General features: G+C 41.8%; 1 protein-coding gene across 3 annotated transcripts; it reads left to right on the forward strand.

The window, feature by feature from the left end:
• The first annotated feature begins 470 nt into the window (after positions 1 to 470).
• Positions 471 to 19,721, forward strand: hbs1l (HBS1-like translational GTPase). Of its 3 annotated transcripts, XM_035617366.2 has the most exons (18): positions 512 to 685; positions 1,678 to 1,746; positions 1,963 to 2,088; positions 2,286 to 2,537; positions 11,775 to 11,883; positions 12,161 to 12,369; positions 12,962 to 13,127; positions 13,773 to 13,890; positions 15,256 to 15,402; positions 15,789 to 15,863; positions 16,002 to 16,119; positions 16,424 to 16,492; positions 16,583 to 16,687; positions 17,185 to 17,275; positions 17,580 to 17,688; positions 17,823 to 17,923; positions 18,195 to 18,339; positions 18,548 to 19,721. In XM_035617366.2, the coding sequence occupies exons 1-18, from the start codon at positions 643 to 645 to the stop codon at positions 18,557 to 18,559; spliced, it is 2,064 nt and encodes a 687-aa protein (XP_035473259.1). In that variant the 5' UTR covers positions 512 to 642; the 3' UTR covers positions 18,560 to 19,721. The 3 variants fall into 3 exon arrangements, with proteins under 3 accessions (XP_035473261.2, XP_035473260.2, XP_035473259.1); XM_035617368.2 differs by lacking the exons at positions 12,161 to 12,369; positions 12,962 to 13,127; positions 13,773 to 13,890; ... (8 more) ...; positions 18,195 to 18,339; positions 18,548 to 19,721 and adding an exon at positions 3,197 to 4,730 and having other exon boundaries at positions 471 to 685; XM_035617367.2 differs by lacking the exons at positions 11,775 to 11,883; positions 12,161 to 12,369; positions 12,962 to 13,127; ... (9 more) ...; positions 18,195 to 18,339; positions 18,548 to 19,721 and adding an exon at positions 3,197 to 5,742 and having other exon boundaries at positions 473 to 685.
• Positions 19,722 to 19,818: the final 97 nt, after the last annotated feature.

The following is a 19,818-nucleotide window of genomic DNA, read 5'->3' on the forward strand; positions in this document are numbered from 1 at the left end:
GTATGAAGGCCATTTGCAACCTTATCTTATTCGTAACCTTGTCATAATCATCATCAGGATTAATGGTGAATTTCGCCTTTTCCCCATTTCTTCAGTTCAACCCCAGTGACCCCCAGCCACTGGATGTCCACTCTGCTCTGTGCTTGGTGGTACGACTTGCATCTCCCCCTGCTTACGGCTCAAATAAATGATGATAAAATTAGACAGAATATTTTCTTCTATATTTACTCCCTGTCTCCATTCAGACACACGTGTACAGTGTGTATGGGAACTAGTTTCTTTCCATCAGGCAAATCGTCAAAGTTTGTTTGGGAGCTCTGAACCCAGGCTGCATTGGTAGAGCTGAAACAGGAAGTTACGTCAGCGAGGAGATTTTTTTTTTCAATTTAATTCAATTAAATTTTATTGACTACACGGTTGACCAACAAGCAAAAATACTTAAATTCAGCAAAAATAAGGACTTAAAAAAATGTCTGCGATTTAATGCATCTATTTTCCGATGTCTTCTCCCGTGACGTCACTTCACACAGCAGCAGCAGCAATAGCAGCAATAGCAATGGACGTCGGACAGTGAGACACATGTCACAACAGTGAGCCGAAAAACAGTTTCGCGGGGGCCGAGAGACGACACACAGGCAAAGAATGTCTCGGCACAGAAATGTCCGAGGTTACAACTACGACGAAGGTAGATAAGCTCAGCCAGGTGTCGGTTTCGGTTTTAAACGCCACGGCGAGGCCTTAACTCGCTAAACTCGTTAGCCGCTATGCTACAAGTATCAGCCGTTTGTTATAGCTGTAGCGGCTAACGCTAGCTAGTGTAGCGGGCAAGATAAGGTTGCTGTCGTGTCACTTGGCACCTCATAAATTACGTGATAATACCAGTATGTATGTAAATATCAAAGCTTTTTCGAGACGTTAGAATGTTATAATATTAAAACTTAGGTTCTTGCGTATTTAAGTTCATATAGTAGTTCATGTTTCTGTTTACTAAAGTTGAGTGCACCTACTCAGCTGACTAGCTAACATCCCAGTGTTTTGATAGAAATGGAAGAAGTTTCTGATTCAATGACAGATAAGATTAGACCACCTGGTGGGCAGATCCGGCACCTGATCGGATGTGTGGTGCAGCTCTTCATGCATCTGTTCCCTCTCTTCCTTCACACTTATGGTCTGGTGCAGTGTCTTGGCTGCAAGGCGTTGTGGCACGAGCGGGTGCCTCTGGCCCGAATAATGGCTTCTTGAGTGGTCGGGGGAAATTGGACATGGAACCGCTTCTGGGACCCTGGTCCGGTTAGGTCATAGTCCGACAGGTGGGAGGGGACTGCTGCCCATCTTCGTGGTCTGGGGACCACACCATATGGCTCAGGGCTTTGCATCTTTCCACCGTAATCCACTATCCAAGGACCAAATGAAAAATTAGTGCACAAGTTATGTGCTGGTTGGATAGTTGGAATCGCTGTTGAGAGTCTGTAAACAACCACTGGAACGGTTCCAATAAGAGTCACTTTATCATTCCTTCAGGAATTACTTTGTGCTGTCTGTAGAGATGCTGACGAGGCAAAGTGACAGCTGCCTCAATTGAGTCTTTCTCTTTGCTAGAAATGCATATGTAAATCTGAATGTTTGTCTCAAACACAGGATAGGAACTCTTTGACGCTCAGGTTTATTTTCTTCTAGACTTTGACGATGATGACATGTACGGACAGTCGGTGGATGATGACTACTGCTGCATATCACCAGCAACAGGTTGGTATTGGAGAACGCAGAGTTCATGGTCACCTTACAATTAAAGATTACATTAACAATTATGTATGTTTGCTTAAAATCAGCCATCATTAATACATTAATACACCTTAATAATTGTTTTTTCTCCCATTTTTTTTTTACAAAATTTGTAAAAGTAGATAGATTAGATCTCATTGTAGTTAGCCAACGAGTAAAAGATGTCTTTGGTTTATCCAGCGAATCAGTTCATCTACTCTCGTCAAGAGAGGCAAGCACCAAAGGAGGAGCCTTTAGAAGAGGAAGAAGATGAAGATGTCCACATGTCCCCTACCATCAACCACAACCTTGACCCTCTTGATCAAGGTAATATTAATAAGTTCATGGAGTGTACAAGTAAAAGATGTCAGCAATCATCTAACCTTAAACCTTACTCTTATGATGTTTGAGTTTGAGAGTGTGAAGTTTTTCTTTTTCACCTAATGCAGTGTTTATGTTTATTCTGCAATTTGTTCCTTGATCACATACAATGCTGTCACTAACTTGTGTATTGTGCTTTGCAGCCAAGCTCTTTTCATGTCTGGACCATATGCGGGCAGTGCTGGGAGAAGCACTACCAGACTCAGTCCTGAGCCAGGCAGCCATTAGACATGGATTTGACCCACAGAGGGCACTGGATGCAGTCCTGTCTGAAGAAGCTAATACAGCCCCAGTTAAAAGAAGTACCACTGAGGAGGCAGCTTTGGTAGCAGGAGTTTCCCAGGATAAAGCGCCGCTTCCACAAAGAACCAAACAAGAGGCTGTGGCTGAGAAAGGTACGCCTGGAGCGGATTTAACATTTTATCAAGTTGTTGGTCAAACGTTGTTGTCCTTAACTGGTCTACAATTCTTTTGTATTAGAGTATAATTGTTTCAATAACCATCCTTGGTTGGTTAATTTCCAAACACAGAACATAATCTTCAGAAGTCCAATTGTAAAAATAATTTAGATATTTCACAGCTTGTCTGGTCATAATAAATGTTTTTCTTTGATAGATGCAATTAATTTTGAAGGAGTGATTTTATGAATATATACTGGTACTTATCGTTGCACAAATAAGGACATGTCTATTTATATCACTTTTCAAAAATCAATAGTATTGTGATGAGGAATTTTAAGGGGTTTAAAGACAGCCAAGAGGAACACAAGAACTGGACTGATATGGAATCTAATACTGCATCATGATATGTTGACTGAAAATCTGTGGGTTTTTCATAAGCTGCTTGAACAAAAGAATAATTCTTAATCATATTCAGCAGCCACTCTTTATTTCACACAAGTATGTGGGATGAAGAATTTAAGATATTCAAATGCTAATGTTTAACAAAGTGCCTTCTTTCTGTTTTTTTTGTCATCCCCTCAATTTTATGCTGTGATTCATTTGGCCTCCTGTCTCTCCTCCTCGACACCTGGAATTGGCTTTCGTAAGGTAAGGAGCCTGCTTGTCTGCTTCTCACACTGACATTACATCCATGGCACATCCCCAGTCAGATGGGTGCAAATATACGCAACCTCGTGTGCCAGCAAGTGAGCCGAACTTGCACGACCTCCTATCTCAACATAAGGCTGATCTAGTGGTTAGCAGCTCTGAAAATCAAAATGTTGGTTTAGGTGTTAGCAGTCTGGCGCAGTTCATGTCTGAGCATGAGCAGAGGAGCAAGGGGACAGCGGCAGTTGACACAAAGCAAGGTTTGGGTGTCCCCTCATTAAGTGCTCTCACCATGGGACCTAATTCAACTCCATCCCTTACGTTACATCCAAGTGGTCTTTCTTTGGGAACTTTGGCGTCTTTAAATGTGACTTCAGCATCTCACAGTTCCGCCCCCTTACTCCTTTCAGCTTCACTCAGTAGTCTGTCACTTAACAAACCTAAACTACCAACCTCAAGCTCCTCTCCAGCTGTTCCTCCTGGGTTTGGGAGTGTCAGTTCTGTCCTCCAGAGAAATCCGCTTTTGGAAGGAGTTGGGACTGGAGGCAAAGCCACAGTGGCTGATCGTAAGGGGAGCCCATCATTGGCTGATTTAATCCAGGAGCACTCAAACCACAGTCCAATAATCAGTGATTCCTTCACCACTCCCCATAGCAGCATAGTTTCTGGAAAGTGTGTCGGTATGGCTGCGCCAGCACAAACGCTCTCACTTGCTGAGCTAGCTTCACAGCACCAAGACTGGAGTGCACACAGTCAGTCTCAATCACAGAGCAGACGACCCGCAGACACACTGACTTTTTCTAAACCAACCAACTTTACTTCTACATTCCTGGGTGGGACTGTCTCACTGTCGCAGCTAGCCTTGCAGCATCAAGCTAACAGTTCCTCAGCTTCCCCTCAACCCATCAGCACTGAATCTCCTACAAATGCACTGAAGCAACCACCTGGCCTCTCTGAGCTATTCTCTCAGTCACATTTGTCTTCTGAACACAAGGGCGAAACCTCAACCACCTCATATGGGTCACAGTACTCCCTGACGTCGCTCCTTTCCCCAGCAAAACCAAAGAGGGTGGATGTGTTGGCAGGAAGTACTCTAGAAGGTGGCATCAAGTGTAAACTCGACCGCAAACCATACCACCAAAACTCCAGGCCACCTAACCCGGGCCAGACCATTGATTTGAGTGCCCTCATGGCCCAATCACATGGAGCGGGCCCTCGTCACTTCGACTACAACCTCCATTCACCGTCCTGTCCGGCTCCAGTGGCCTTAGGGTCAGAGTCTTCTGTTTTTGCAACACCTTCAGTATTTGCGCTCACTTTGTCGACTCCGTGCTGCAGACAACTGAAGAGGACAAGGAATGTGTTCAAGGGAAAAATAAGAGGTCAGAGGACAGGAAGTGGTTACCAGGCCTTTCTCCGTAAATCGCAGGACAAATCCAAAGAGCCGCTCGTCCCACTTCCACCAATTGTACCGTTCTGCTTCGATACACCATCACCTGACGACATCGTCCGTGCTAATCAGCAGAAAGCTTTCACCAGGTAGACAATGTTGGTGTTAACTGACTTGCACCACAGGCTGAAGTAAATTCAGAGAGAGGCATCTCTCAGGGTCGTTGAGTCTTTTTAACAACTCTGTCCCACAATCAATCATGTGGCTTGAAGAAACTTTTGGGATCAACAATGACGTACCCGCTGCCGCACTCCAAAAAAAACTGCTACAATCAGTATTATTACTGCATTTACAAATGTTTTTACACAGGACAGATATTATGATCCTACTACATACAGAACAATGATGTTTTAGTCAAAGAGGTTAAAAAACCCGAACTGGTCAGTTCACCTTTGCCCTGGCAGCTTGAAATTAATTGCAGCTAATCTGTCAAAGGATTTTAAGAATGTTTTAGAGATTTTTCCTCATTTACTGTAGTTAAACATTCCTTTTTCCTTTTTTCCATTTGAAAAACTTAAAGAGTCTTATTTTGTATACTTAGATGGCCATAGGCTTTTTAATTTTTGTATGACAAGTAAAGTAGAATTTTAACCAGGGTAAATTGTCAGGGCCTCTTTTTTTTTTTCTAGCTTAGAGCCGCATAAGCCCTCAATAGCGAAAAAGAGGTTGACTTTTGTTTGCAGGTGTGCTGCAGCTATTGGAATATGGATCAGTTAACCATAGTACTGGTTTACTGCTGCCTGTGTTTGAGATCATGGGGTTGACTTTTTGGTTTAGAGGACACCTGGAGATTTTCCCATGAGAGAGTGAGAACACGCACTCACACACACACAGAATTCAAGTACACACACGCACGTGCATACAGACACAGTACACACAAGTGAATGCTTTTTATTGTTTGATATTACCAAGATGAATATTAAATGAAAATAAGCACTATGAAAAAAGGGTAATGAATGAGTCAAAAAATGTTTTTTTTTGCTCTTAAAAAGTTTTTAACATTTTGATGTACAGATGAGTTTGATTTACACTGGGTGTGTCATTACTTGCTACCAGAGGTTAATTTGATAATTTTGAAATAAAGTTGATTTATGTACTGAGTGCGCCTATGTCTGGGCGTGTTCCTCTGGTTGTGTGTTGGTGTGCATTTGTGTGTCTGTGTGTGTGTCTGTGTGTAAAAAAAGCACATAGTTTTGTTTAATTAATTTTCCAGTTAAATTAAGACACTATACCTCACTTGGTACAAACCAATATGTGCATGTACAGTACACAATCTGAATGACACCTGTATAATGACAGCATGTACTGTATATTGTCAAAGTGAAATGTTAGAGGAAAAAAAACAGCATTTTGTATCTGGTGCAGTGTATGCACTCTTAGGCTAGGCCAGAGTTTCTTCAGTTGTCTCACATTTGTTAGTCATTGGTATTGGTTTGAATGGACCTTTGAAGACGTGTATATCTATAACCTAAAGTTCAACGGCAACAGCTTTAAGGCCTGGCATATAAGATCATGAACTAACTGTAAGGTATGCTGTTCCATACGGCCTTGTCAACCCTAATAACCAGTGATCTTACTGTAGTCGCCAGGACGCTGGTCTGTACTGTAGTTATGAGGCAGGAGAAGAAGAAAAAGAGAAAAGCTAATGTCAAGCTGTGTTTTTGTTGCTGTGTGAATATCTTCCGAGTGAACAGGTAGTGTTTGAGTTAGGTGTGTGGTAGCTTTATTCAGGGGAAGAAAATGTGAGTGTAGTGGACCCCCAGGGTGTCAAACACTGGAGAGCCCGAGGGAAATGATAAATGACAAAAGGGCAGACAGAAGTAATAATGACAAGTAAAACACTAGACCGCCAAACAGGTTTCTCAGCGTAGTCCTGGGAGCCTTTTGATATTTGAAAAATAATTAGGTGCATTAGGGATCCTGCGGTCTGTTCTGAGAATGAAGATATGATCTGAAAACAAGGGGTTTTGTCCTTTTTCTCTTAAGGCGAGCCAGTGTGTGGGCTTTGAGCAGGAAGCTGCACTCTTGGAGAAAATGTCACCCCCGAGCAGACGTTGCCTCGGCTCAGCAGCCGATCATCGTACTATGTCTCTTTAACACCACCTACGTTGGAAAATCTGATAATGTCTCTTGACTTTCACAGCTTTGTCAGAGGCTTCAACAGATCAAATCATTTTTTGGGTCTTTTTTTTTTTTTTTTTTTTACAGGCTCTGCATTTTTGCAAGGCCCACTTGTTGCTCAAGCACAGTTTGAGGTGCAGACACTGGAAAATACCATTTTAGTAACAGAAAAGTGGTCAAAAGAAGGGAGGTTACATACATTATTTGTGTCTGTATTTTATGTTTAGATGAAAATAGGCTAAGAAAGAGACACCGCTGAATAGATGGCTTCAGAAGACATTCTGCTTCATTCGCTGTTCGCTTGTGCTGTTGAACATCGATTTGAGCATTTCTGCTGAGACAGCAATGATATTTTCACCAGTTTATTGTGGACTATAAGGCACCTGATTAATATGAAATGGCATTGAGTCGGTATAGAGCACTAGGTTGTGTTTTCAACTCATTTTCAGGCTTCAAAAGTTGTATATTTATCTACACGCTCAGGCACATGTTGGGACATATTATAAACATAATACATATTGACCCCAATGACATCTTTGGTGCATGGATGTAGACTCTAACTCTATGCAATAACTTTTTATGGATATTTTTACTGGTGCCTTTGTGTAAATCAAGATCACCAATTGGATCCGTATGAAAAACCCAACACTGGAGTAACCTCAAATGCTGCTGTCAGCAATTACAAGAAAATATTTTTTTTAGTAGCCTTGTAGGTAAACTTAAAGACTCTTTAAAAAGACTTTGCAAAAATATTGAAGCCTTGTCCAGAAAATTGAAGAGGCTGACGCTAACCTTTGTTCTCCTGTAGACTGAAGAAGGGTAAGATCCCCCAGGCAGCAGGAATTCTTCTGATATTCTATTGCTGCTGAGTCATGGGCATGCAGGAATAAGATTACATTGAGGTATGAGTCAATTCTGAGATCTCAATAGCACTAACCTCACAGCCTGGCCTTCCATGTGAATTTGTAGTTTACTTGTCTCCTTCCACAGTTTCCTCTGACATTCAATTTTGATCTTTTTCAATAAACCCCACAGTATGATCACGATGCCTTATGGGGAATGTAGTTAGATGGTTGATAAAAGTATCTCGAGTTTCCAGCATACAGATGGCTATGTGTGATAGCTTGTGTTGATATAAGTGTGTGATGTAATCGTTTGCCTTTTATATCCTGTTTCTTGCCGCTTTGGAAACTCTGGATGTGATATGTTAGCGTGCTGTTGGTAAGAGTCATATTTCATTGGAGCTCTGTTTTGGAGCACTGGCGTGTCTGTAAACACAAGAGTAGGTGAGAGTTCTCTGGAAGTCGCTATGACTCAAGTCGACTGTCTGCAGAGTAGGTGTTAGTAGAGGGTGAGGAGTTGTTGTAACATGGTGAGTGGTCGCACTGTCAGTATGTGTGTCTTGACTCGTGACTCAACCTGAAAGTGGTCTCTGAGCTTTGCCCTCTCAATTCCTTTATAGTCATTTTCATTCAAGCTTCATCCTTTTTTCTTTTTTTTTCAAAACTGAATGAAATCTTAATTACTGTTTTGGTTCACTGTTATATCAATAATTGAGGGGGTGCATCGCAGTGGCACAATGTATTTTTTAATTCTCGTAAGATATATCACACCAGGTGATGTTACTTTGTCGTCTCTGGTTCAGAAGCTTTTTTTTCCCCCCTATGTGACAATCTCAAGATAGCGGGGCTGACTTAATCACTGTCATGTTGGCCCTGACTCAGATGCAATACTTGAATCAATTGAAATGTTTTTTCCCCCCACTTTCCCCCACGTTAAGACGGTGATGATTTGAGTTGAGATGAACTTTCACAGCTTTTAGCGGCCTCAAGTGGTTGGGGCATTTTCTCTCCAGATATCGCAGCAGCTTAGGAGTGTTCAATTTGCCTTTTGAACATTGGTTTACGTAGAAGTTCTGCTTCCCTGCAAATTCAGAGCATGTGTAGTCGATGTTGTCGAACAATGAAATCAACATTAGGAGACGCTTGTTTGTTTTTTGGGGGGGTTGGCGTAGGTTCTCATATTTGCATATCCTGGGCGGCCTCCTTTTTCTGTGCTCAGTTGGGCCCTTGGGCAGATGACTCACTCACACCCTGTCACTGCAAGGGTCTCCTATCCTGGATGGAAGGAAGCCAACTGTTTACCTGCCAATCTAAGTGTAAAGAGATCCTGCTCCGTGCCTTAGAACCTGATTGCACTGTATAGTCCTTCTCAGGCTACCCCCCCTGTTAACGCTGCCCCAGGGTTAGCCTCCCAAATAAAAAAAAAATTGCAACTCCGTTGTTTGCAAAGGTATTACAGTGTTTTGACAGAGCAACATTTTCTGGGTTGTTTATCACTGAAGGCCTCGGGGACAGTTTAGTAGGGTGCGAGTGTTTCACCCCAGGTTAAAAAACAGATTGGCAGATCCAAACCGCCTTGGTATATTATATATGACACTTTGATATATACTCTAAAGAGGTCACAGTTCACGTTCCATGTAAGTGGACTGCAAGCTGCCGGCCGGTGTCCCGTTTCACACGTGGTAGAAACTTGCATGTCAACGTAGAACGGGCAGGAAAAGTCCGCAGCTGCCAAAATTCCCCAGCGTTTTGTATTTTTCGCTGCACGACAGAACAACATCGGATGACACCATAATGATGCATTTCATTGATGGTGATGGTGTTAAAGACGTTCATCTTTTTTTAATTGGCGGTCTGCGTGGGTCCATCTATTACAAGCACAGGTAGTTTTCAGAACTTTCCGTGTGTGTGTGTGTGTGTGTGTGTGTGTGTGTGTGTGTGTGTGTGTGTGTGTGTGTGTGTGTGTGTGTGTGTGTGTGTGTGTGTGTGTGTGTGTGTGTGTGTGTGTGTGTGTGTGTGTGTGTGTGTGTGTGTGTGTGTACAGTTTGTGCAGCTAGTGATTTTTGTTGGCTGCAACTTTTCTTTTTAAATAATATTCTCTGTGTAAAAATAAACAGCATGCAAATTCCACTACTTTATGTAGAAAAAAAGGAAAGCCTCTTCAGAGTGCAGTGAGCTGCCAGCCCTGTGTATCACTGTTTCAGAATGAGAGGGACTTTTTTTCTTTCTCTAATGCAGAGCCAGAGCCAGTCATTCAGAGAATGCTTGGTTAGAGAAAGTCCATTAATAATTCTGTTGAGTCACACTTCCTTTCCGATCATTTTCCCCCAGGGTATTTTTTTTAATGATGAATAAACTGCACGAAGCATGTATATTTCACACAGAAGAGACTATTTTCTCATCCCTAAAATGCATGCTTAACCAAAGCTTTTTACGTTCTAGACTGTATATTTGTAAGACAACAAATGTAAAAAGGAAAGAGTTCTTTTCTTGCGTCTATAATGTGCATTTTGCAGTTGAATCCGCGAGGAGTGTGTGGGAGTCTCTTCTGTTTTCATGCTAACCAACAGAAAACTTATGGAGATGACTCAAGTGTAATCACACCATATCAACCATTTTGGGGTATTTGCAGATCTCGTTGTGCCAACGTTTGTAAGTTGTGACGCTGCACACATTCACCGCCACTTTGCTGAGGGTGGCACCTGTTCAAAAGACTCATTCTGCTAAATGCTGTGTCACAATGCTCGGTTAAACATGGAGACGGGAGGTAACGGCCACTTCTGAAATTAACCCTCTGTGAGCCAGGATGACTGCGTCACACACGGACGCACACGGGGTGCAGTAGTGTTGTCTGTGCAGCCCAGTCTAAATGAATCAGTAGCGGGTTGATATGACTGGGACGGGCGGCCACTCTGGACTGGGATGACGAAGCAATGACCTCAGCAAGTCTCACTGCTGCAGCATGTGAGAGTGAAACTGATCAGTTTGTATGCTAACACTTAAGAATGTGTTTTCTTTACATTCCGGTAAGTGGCAACTATGACCAGGAAAGTATTTATACGTTACAGTAATATCATGATGGCATTATATAATGCTTCCATGTATTTCATGTTACTATTTTGCAGATGCAGGCTGTGAAAAGGTTTAGACTCGTACCATCTGCTGCCCCATTGAGCGACATTTGATCCACAACCAAATTTTGAAGCCTGCGTCAATAACCTTCTCACATCTTGTTACTTTCACCTCAGAAACGTTGCCAAAATCAAATCAGCTCTGTTCTTTCCTGAGCTAGAAAAGCCTATTCACGCTTTTGTCTCTTCACGTGTGGACTACTGCAATGCTCTTTTTAACACACATCAGTCAGTCTTCGGTGTCTCTGCTTCAGCTAGTGAACAACGCTGCTGCTGACATTGTAACCAACACCCAGCGTAGGGCCCATACGGTAGCCCCCCAGTTCTTCTCCCTTAATTGGCTGCCGTTAAAAATTTAGGATTGATTTTAAGATACTTTTAATATCTTTTTAAAGCTCAGCATGGTCTGGCCCCCAGATATAGTGACGGAGCTACTTACTCCCCAGGCTCCAAGAAAATCTTCTAACCAACTCTTGCTAGTAGTTCCCAAGTCAAGGCCGGGAACTAAGGGTGTCCGGGCTTTTACCGTCAGGGCCCAGAGGCTCTGAAGTGCTGATGAAACTTAACCAACCCATTACCTGTGTTTAAATCATTGCTTAAAACATATTTTTGAAGGGAAGTCTGGAAAAGCCAGATATTATGCCTGTTATTACCGTTCAAACCCTGACGGGTAGAACCCTATTGTTTTCTTTTCTTGATTTTGTGTTGTCTTATTCTAATGTATTTTGTAAAGTACTTTATAGCCTTGTTTAGGTAAGGGCTAAAGAAATATTTATTTATTATAATTATACAATTATCATGATTCAGTTGTCCTGGTCTTAGTGGATCGCCTGTCAAATGAGTGAAACCTGTCATTCCCGGTTGGGAAAGATACTAGACCCTGTTTACCATATGTACGAAACATTTATAATGCGTTAAAGGTAATTTCCATGCCCTTTCAAAATGGAAAAATAAATTCCATGTGCCTCCTGTCAGAGGCCTCAGTGAGTTTCGACTGCCTGTGTTTGTGAGCGTGACGACTTTTTGTTCCTGTCCTCAGCTAAAAGCAGAGATGAGCCTCACAACAAACTGGACTCTGAAGTGGTTCCCAAAGTGGCTCGCATGACCGTCTCTGGCAAGAAGCAGACCATGGGCTTCGCTGTTCCCAGGTATCTAAAACACAGCTGCTGTATTCAAATACACAGTTTCATAAATCTGTCAAAATGCGATGAAACGTCTCCATCGACACACACTGGAAATATTTCCGGCTTTTGTAAAATGTATAACTTAATTTAAAATGAGTAGTTAATCCTATGAATGAACTGTTGATCAGAGCTACTGGCACCTCAAGCCAAAATATTTTGGAAGTTGTGATTATCCATTGCAGAGATGTGCAGAAGTTTTGTGTTTCATCGAGATCACACTCGCCCCTCATTCTCTCCTCAGTGCAGGGGAGAATGGCGTCGTCACTGCACCTGCCGCGGAGGCCACCCCCAAACGTCCAGAGACCCCGTCGAAAGGGCCAAATGGAGACGAGCCCGCCACAGTTCCCACCCCAGGCCGCCCCTCTGCAAAGTCCCGCCAAGCGATCAATGTCAAGGCTGAGCTGGAGAAGAGACAGGGGGGCAAGCCTCTGCTAAATTTGGTGGTTATAGGTAGGAGGACACTGCACAACACCACTTGTGAATAACAATCATAAACAACTAATACACTTAAATCACCAAATGTCAAGGGATAGAAAATATGATTCTGCTCACTCTAATGCTCACTTTCATCCTCATACAAGGATGTCTTTCAGCAAGACTATCCTACACTGCACACATTGTTTTAAGCAACTTAAAAAATGAGTTACAGATATCATCTTCATCATATCATCTCATACTCAGTTACACCAGAAAAAGTGACTCGGTAGTTTCAGGAGTGCAGATGATTCTAGTTTCCCACAGCCTGTGAAACCTTTTCGTTTCACCACAGCCCTCTCCCTTCCCCCTCTTACACTCAGTCCTTGTTCCCATTTCTGTCTGCCTCCCTCCACTTGTGCAATTCTGCTTCTTTCCTTCTCCCATCTATAGCTTCCCTTTGCCATGTCTTATGTCCTCTCTCCCCCTTACCTGTCTTATCATTATTGTTACAGTCTTCCTGTCTCTGCCTCATACCTCTCTGATATCTCCCCAACCCTCCAAGCCAATCTTCTCGATCACTTCCAGTCTTTTTACATGCTCCTTGGCATTATTCCCTTCTCTGCAGGTCATGTGGATGCAGGTAAAAGCACGCTGATGGGTCACCTGCTTTATCTGCTGGGCAACGTCAACAAACGTACCATGCACAAGTATGAGCAGGAGTCGAAGAAGGCAGGGAAAGCCTCTTTCGCCTACGCTTGGGTTCTGGATGAAACTGGCGAGGAGAGGGACAGGTAAAAATTGAAATGTGAAGCCACTGACACAGAAAAATATTCTCTGTCGCCCCCTCTGCATTGAGGGGAGAGGTGAAGTTTGGATGCAGATCAACAAGTGCACACACCACCTCTGCCTGCCGTGTGCTTCTCATGAATAAGAAACAAATGAATGAGACTTAAATTCTTTTGTCAATTCACTGGTGTACAGGTACTAGTAATGGCTTCCTCCTCTGAAGGACCAAATATTCCTTCTAGTAGGCGAAACACGTTTTGCTGATGAATAGCTGTACACCGTTTGAGGCAGACACCATGTCCCTTTGTTGCCCTCCTCTCTGTTGTTGTCACCAGAGTGAAACAGAAGCAAAATATGCCAGAAACAGAAAGTGACTTAAGTGGGAATCCATATTCACTTCAGCCTTGCCCACTACAAGACGTTGCGCTTAAACTGAAATCGACCAGGGCTTCAAGTCCACTTCCACTTATACGGCACACTGCTCAGTACACCATCTGCCAATTGTTTATTTGCAGTATCTTTCACTCTTCGTTTTATTTTAACGAACCAAGTTATTGTTTACATTGCAGATGTTTTATTTTCTCCCTTTATTTATTATTTATTTTTTTTAAAAGGAGAGAAAAAAAAAGAATTATGTGTGTTTTCTCCAGAGGTGTGACAATGGATGTTGGCATGACCAAGTTTGAGACGACCTCTAAGGTGGTGACCCTGATGGATGCACCTGGACACAAAGACTTCATCCCCAACATGATCACAGGAGCTGCACAGGTAAACTATGTGAAGGTCGTCAATCAGCGAGCACTGTTTCATGGAAAGTGCGATGGTACTTGCCTTGCTCGTTTTGGTTTATGGCACAAAAGATTATTTATAAAGACTCTGGGTGTTCTTTTTTTTCAAATAAACTAGGGATTTAACTGAGGACAAAAAATACAGATGAGATAAAAGTTATTAAGTTCAATACTCTTGAACTGTGTATGTAATTCTAATGCTAGTGCAAAAACAAACTAGGCAGTTGGCTACATGCAAAGTCAATGCAAGAGTAAATATTTCTAACAATTATAGAAGGGGTGAATAAAAGATTACCATGAAGTGTTGGAGAGGCTGAAATCTTCTATCAATTTTTATGTAATTTAGTAATGAAATATTTGCATATATTATTTGTGCAGAATTTTTTTTCTAGAAGATAATTGTGAAAAAAGGGATTATATAATAACAATAGAATTATTGTTTTCGCAAATCAAGCAAATCAAGCAAATCAAGCTTGCCACACCCGACGGCATTGTTTGAAGTAACATTTGTGGTTTTGGGTGTTGGTGTCACAAGGTGTTTTTGTCGGCATGGGTGTGCTTGTCTGTCTCTTTTTTGGGGATGCGAATGTATTTTCTCTTTTTACCATATGACTATGTTCATGCTCAGCCTCTTCACGTAGTGACTAAGGGGTTTCTGTTGTAAGCAAATTAAGTTCACAATCAGGCACTTGCTGTGAAGTATAACAGGATATTTCTCAGCCTGTAATGAGTCAGTGAAGCATTCGTTCATTAATTTGAGAACTGATTTACAATATTTCTGCATTGCTGTCTGTGTTAGATATTTGCTCTTAACACACAAGTTTAATTTTCCATCATCAAAGAAGAGCAATATAGAGAAATGCATCTAAACTCGACCAAATGACCCAAACCACACTGCCAACACGACAAAGGGACTTCATCAGGGGGGGAAAGGGAAGGTTTTATCCTGACCAAGTTAATCACTGGACCTTAACCCAATTTAGAGGAGACCCCCCTTCTCCAGGCTTGCGGGCTTGATGCGGTGAGGGTTATGCAACCAAATCTTAAATGTTGTTTACTAGATCATTTCCTTTACATTGGCTCATTTAAAAATTGGGCAGTCTGATAAAGGGTTTTTGTCTGGAGTAATTTAACACATCTAGATGTAAATAATAGAAAGCTTAAATTTTGATTTTCAAACCCAAATGTTTTCAGTGTACAACACAGGGACATTTCATGTGTTAAAACCTTCAGAATTCAGCTGTCCTACTGTGCTATGTGCGTGCGTGCGTGCGTGCGGTTACGATGCTCTGCCCGAGATATGGATGGATGCAGGTCTGACCTTTCCCCTCGGTTCTGTCTCCAGGCTGACGTGGCGGTGCTTGTGGTGGATGCCAGCAGAGGAGAGTTTGAGGCTGGCTTCGAGGCGGGTGGTCAGACCAGAGAACATGCCCTGCTGGTGCGTTCGCTGGGCGTCACTCAGCTGGCTGTCGCAGTCAACAAGATGGACCAGGTCAGACTTGCTAAACTTTACTGACGCACAGTGGGGATGATGTTTTGCTACTGCTACAAATAAACAATATGGCTAATTTGACCAAAAATAATTGGGTACATTATGTTCTTACAAATACGGATGAATTCTGGATATATGAGGACATACAATTTAAAAATCATTTGAGAGTAGCAGTAAAATATATTTCTTTGAAATCAATTCAAGGAGCAAAAAATCTTTTTCAAGATTTTCTCAAAATTCATGACTGTGTGATTGTACAGTATTTATGTTTTTATGTTTTTCTACAATTACTGGCATGTTGCACACGCATTTCCATTCCAAAGCCTTGTTAAAGGGGAAATCTTCTTTCTGTGTATTTCCCGTTTCTTAATGTGTATATACATCAGGTAAACTGGCACCAAGAGCGTTTCCAAGAAATCATCTCCAAACTTGGCCATTTTCTCAAGCAGGCAGGATTCAAGGTTGGCGTCAACTCACTCGACACATTAACATCTTACGTTATTAAACTCTTAATCAGTTTCAATATATCATCTGTCTTTTTTTATATGTTTGAGTTCCGTGTTCATGAGTTTGAAACTGGTGTTTTTCTGTTTTTGCAGGACTCTGATGTTTTCTACATCCCCACCAGCGGCCTGTCGGGAGAAAACCTTGCTACCAGGAGTTCGGTTTCACAGCTCACCGTCTGGTTCTCCGGTCCCAGCCTGCTGGAGCAGATTGGTAATGCAAAGTAGCGTGGTTCAAGCTGCCCTAAGCTTTTACTCCCTTTTGACACTTTTTAAATTTTTCTTTGTGGATTTGGGCACAGTCTGTATTTCATTCAGTGCTGTGACTGCTTTCAAAGTGCTAATCATCTGGACTCCTTGCCAGTAAGCCGTCTATAGCATTATTCATCCTGTTCTTGGGAAAGTGATTCATCACGCCTGGTCACTTGGCGTCTCAGAATCACTTGGCTTCTCAGAATATTTACAATCCTTTATGTCATGGTTTTGTTCCTTTCTGTGTTTTTTCCTCCCTTCTACAGATGCCTTGAAAGCTCCTCAGAGGTCAATAGACAAGCCCTTCAGACTGTGCGTCTCGGATGTGTTCAAAGGTAAAATCACTAATGCATACTTGCATACATTCATTTGTCTCTTTTTTATAACACTTAAAGACATTACTAATTTTGCATTCTCTCCTCCAGACCAGGGTTCAGGCTTCTGTGTTACGGGGAAGATCGAGGCAGGTTACATTCAGACTGGGGACAGGATACAGGCGATGCCTCCTAATGAAACCTGCACTGTGAAAGGTACACTGGTGTGTCTCTGCTGCCACTTGTGGCATTGTGGCCGACTTTGGTACTTCAGTTTCAATTTTAAGGTGGCCTACTTATTTTCTTCATTTCATTCAGAAATTTTACTAAAGCCATGGGTTTGGATTGTAAAAACCAAAGTTTTGTCAAGACTCAGTTACTATTATTTGCAGCAACAGCACAGAATTTCACCAGGCCTACAAACACTTTTGTTTTTGTTTCATCGTCGACACGACACATTTCTGTAACTCAAAGAGGAAATCTTGGTACATTAACTCTAGTGATTAAGATAATAAGTTATCCATATTAGCTGAATCCTTTAGAAAAATAAAGCCTAAGCATAAAAGGAATATGCAACTATGTAAAAACTGTTTAAATTAACAAAAATAATTATAACGTGGTTTCCTGTGACAGGATATTAAACTAAGACTAAGCTGTGCCAGTACATAAGCATCTGAGTAGTAGATGAGTATAACACGTTTTTTTCCTCACAGGAATCACTCTACATGACGAGGCTCTGGACTGGGCTGCAGCAGGAGACCATGTCAGCCTGACCGTTACCGGCATTGACATCATCAAGATCAAGTAAAAAAAACAACAACTTTATTTCATGTTAAATCCTCATGATTTTGTTTGACTTACTGTGGTTTTCACAAGATTTGGTTGTTGCCAGTAATTCCAGACGTCTGTTTGTACTAGTCTGGATATTGTTTTACAACAATCTCACATCTCACTATCTCACAATATATCACTATCAAACCCACCCTCTTGGGATTTACTGCAGGAGACCCCTTTACGAGACAGTTTAAGCAGTAATATCGTGTTTTTTTTTCATATTTAGTGTTGATTCATATATTTGCTCTATTTTCTGTCGACTGGTTCCCTCCAGCGTGGGTTGTGTTTTCTGTGACCCGAAAGTGCCAATTCAAGCCTGCACTCGATTCAGAGCCCGAATCCTCCTCTTCAATATCGAGGTCCCTATCACACAAGGCTTCCCAGTAAGTGCAGGCGAACACACTCCGACAGTCGTACTGCCAATGATACTTCATTATAAGTGCACACAAGCGTTCTGTTATACTGTATGTTTGTGTGTGTTATTTATTGTACTTTTTTCTGTGTTTGCTCGGTCTAGGTATTGTTGCATTACCAGACGGTCAGTGAGCCAGCCACTATCAGGAAACTGATTAGCATTCTACACAAGAGCAGCGGTGAAGTCCTCAAGAAGAAGCCAAAGTGAGTTTCAGAAAGAAGCGGGGCATTGTCTTACATTATGTTGAATGAATAAACACATCAGCATCTCCCACGATTTGTCATATTATCAAACGTGGTAAGAGCAGCAGTTTTTTTTTTACAAACGATTGTAGTTAAATGGAATAATCACCTTAATCAAACCATAGAACAGCTGTTAATTATTTTGTTAGAGGTGCTTAGTATTACTCATATTGCTTATTTACTTACTTCAAATAACAGATAAAACCGAATCCACATTAATGTTCCCGTTAAGGTGTTTGAGTAAAGGTATGAATGCCATCGTGGAGGTCCAGACCCAGCGGCCGGTGTCGTTGGAGCTGTACAAGGACTACAAGGAGCTCGGCCGCTTCATGCTGCGATATGTGGGCTCCACCATCGCTGCAGGAGTTGTCACTGAGGTGAAGTGCAACTAACATTAATATTACAAAACGACATAGATGTGTGATACTTATAAATATTAGATATGTGATGTAGAATGAAGAGTGAAGATCTACTAAGCAGAGTCGGATAATTTTCAAATACTTTTTCTGTTCAAGTGAGAAAATAACCCCATTAGTGTTGAATAAATGACACTACCGTCTTCATTTTTGTCTCCCCCCCCTGCAGATCAAAAAGTGAAAACCCATGTCCTTCAACACAGAGCCGGTCAGACCTTGCTCTGCAGACTGCACGCAGCCAGAGACAAAGTGCAATTTCCTCAAAGTCGTGTCACCCATGGACTCCGAGCGTCACATCGATCCATCCAGCGCAGTAGCTGCTCCATCCGACTGCTCCCATCAACACTAACCGCACAGATGCCAACCCTGTGGCGCTGAGCGGCCGGCTTTCTCCCCCCGTCTGACCGGTTTACATGTTTTCAGCCACACTCAAATCTCAGACAATCCTACCATGCTGAGGTTTCCTCAGTGATCAATTTCACTGTTCTCTCTGAAGGAACTTTCATGAATTTTGAGTGAAAGATTATAAAACCGGGTGTAGCAGCCGTACATCACCTGTGCACAGTCCACATTTCTCTTACTGTAAAGTTAGTGTGAGGAATGATTCAATATCCTGTAACTCTTTCCTGATAATGAGGCTCTCCTCAAAGCTATCAAAAGCTACTGACCTGAATTAATTAATTTTAAAATTAGAAATGAAAGAATGTGATGATGAGGGCAAACTGTTTATTATTTTTATTTTTTATTTTCTGAATATTTTTTCATCTCAAATTCCATAATTAAGGGCACATGGTCTCCAAAGACATGTAATGTACTCTACCTTAGGTAGAGCAGTTTGTGAACATGAAAAGGGAAACTAAAATTTCTACTTCCATTAAAATCAAGAAGCAGAATTCTCATTTATGATAGTAAAAGATATTTACTTGAAATGCTTCTGTAAAGGAGACTTTAAGAAAAGCAGCTAAATGCTTTTGGAAGGGCTTTTTTTCTTCTTCTTCCTACAAAGAAAACGCTGAATTGGTGAAAGGAGCTGTATTTCTGTGTTGATTCAGACATGTTGGTGAAGATGGTGTGAAGAAAGATGATGTGAAATGAACATGACATCAGTAATCTGTGGTTTGAATTTTGATTTCAGCAGTTTGAAGTGACCCCGTCTCTCCAAAGCCTGGTGACAGGTTTAATGGAAACGGTTCAGATTGTGAAAATGAGAATCTTAAATTCCAGCAAAGTCTCCCGCATCGCCGTGTGAAGAGAACTTGGGTTTTTCAATGTCGAAGTTGTATCGAAAAGTTGTAGGAAGTAAAAATGTAGAGGTGATAAAATAAGATAAGATTTACACTTGATTATCAGAATGCTCTTCTGAAATTTTTCTTGCGTCCCAAGAGCCACACTGTTACACATAAGTAACAAAACAACAAAGCAAATAAACACACACTTACT

Source organism: Scophthalmus maximus, chromosome 18 (genome assembly GCF_022379125.1).
Source record: "Scophthalmus maximus strain ysfricsl-2021 chromosome 18, ASM2237912v1, whole genome shotgun sequence".
Lineage (NCBI taxonomy): Eukaryota > Metazoa > Chordata > Actinopteri > Pleuronectiformes > Scophthalmidae > Scophthalmus > Scophthalmus maximus.

Bases quoted from the DNA above. Each gene is read 5' to 3' on its own strand.
- hbs1l (XM_035617366.2), top strand. From the start codon at position 643: ATGTCTCGGCACAGAAATGTCCGAGGTTACAACTACGACGAAG. The intron at 2,089-2,285 runs GTAATATTAATA...TGTGCTTTGCAG, and splicing joins CCTTGACCCTCTTGATCAAG to CCAAGCTCTTTTCATGTCTG. The intron at 16,120-16,423 runs GTAATGCAAAGT...TCCCTTCTACAG, and splicing joins CAGCCTGCTGGAGCAGATTG to ATGCCTTGAAAGCTCCTCAG.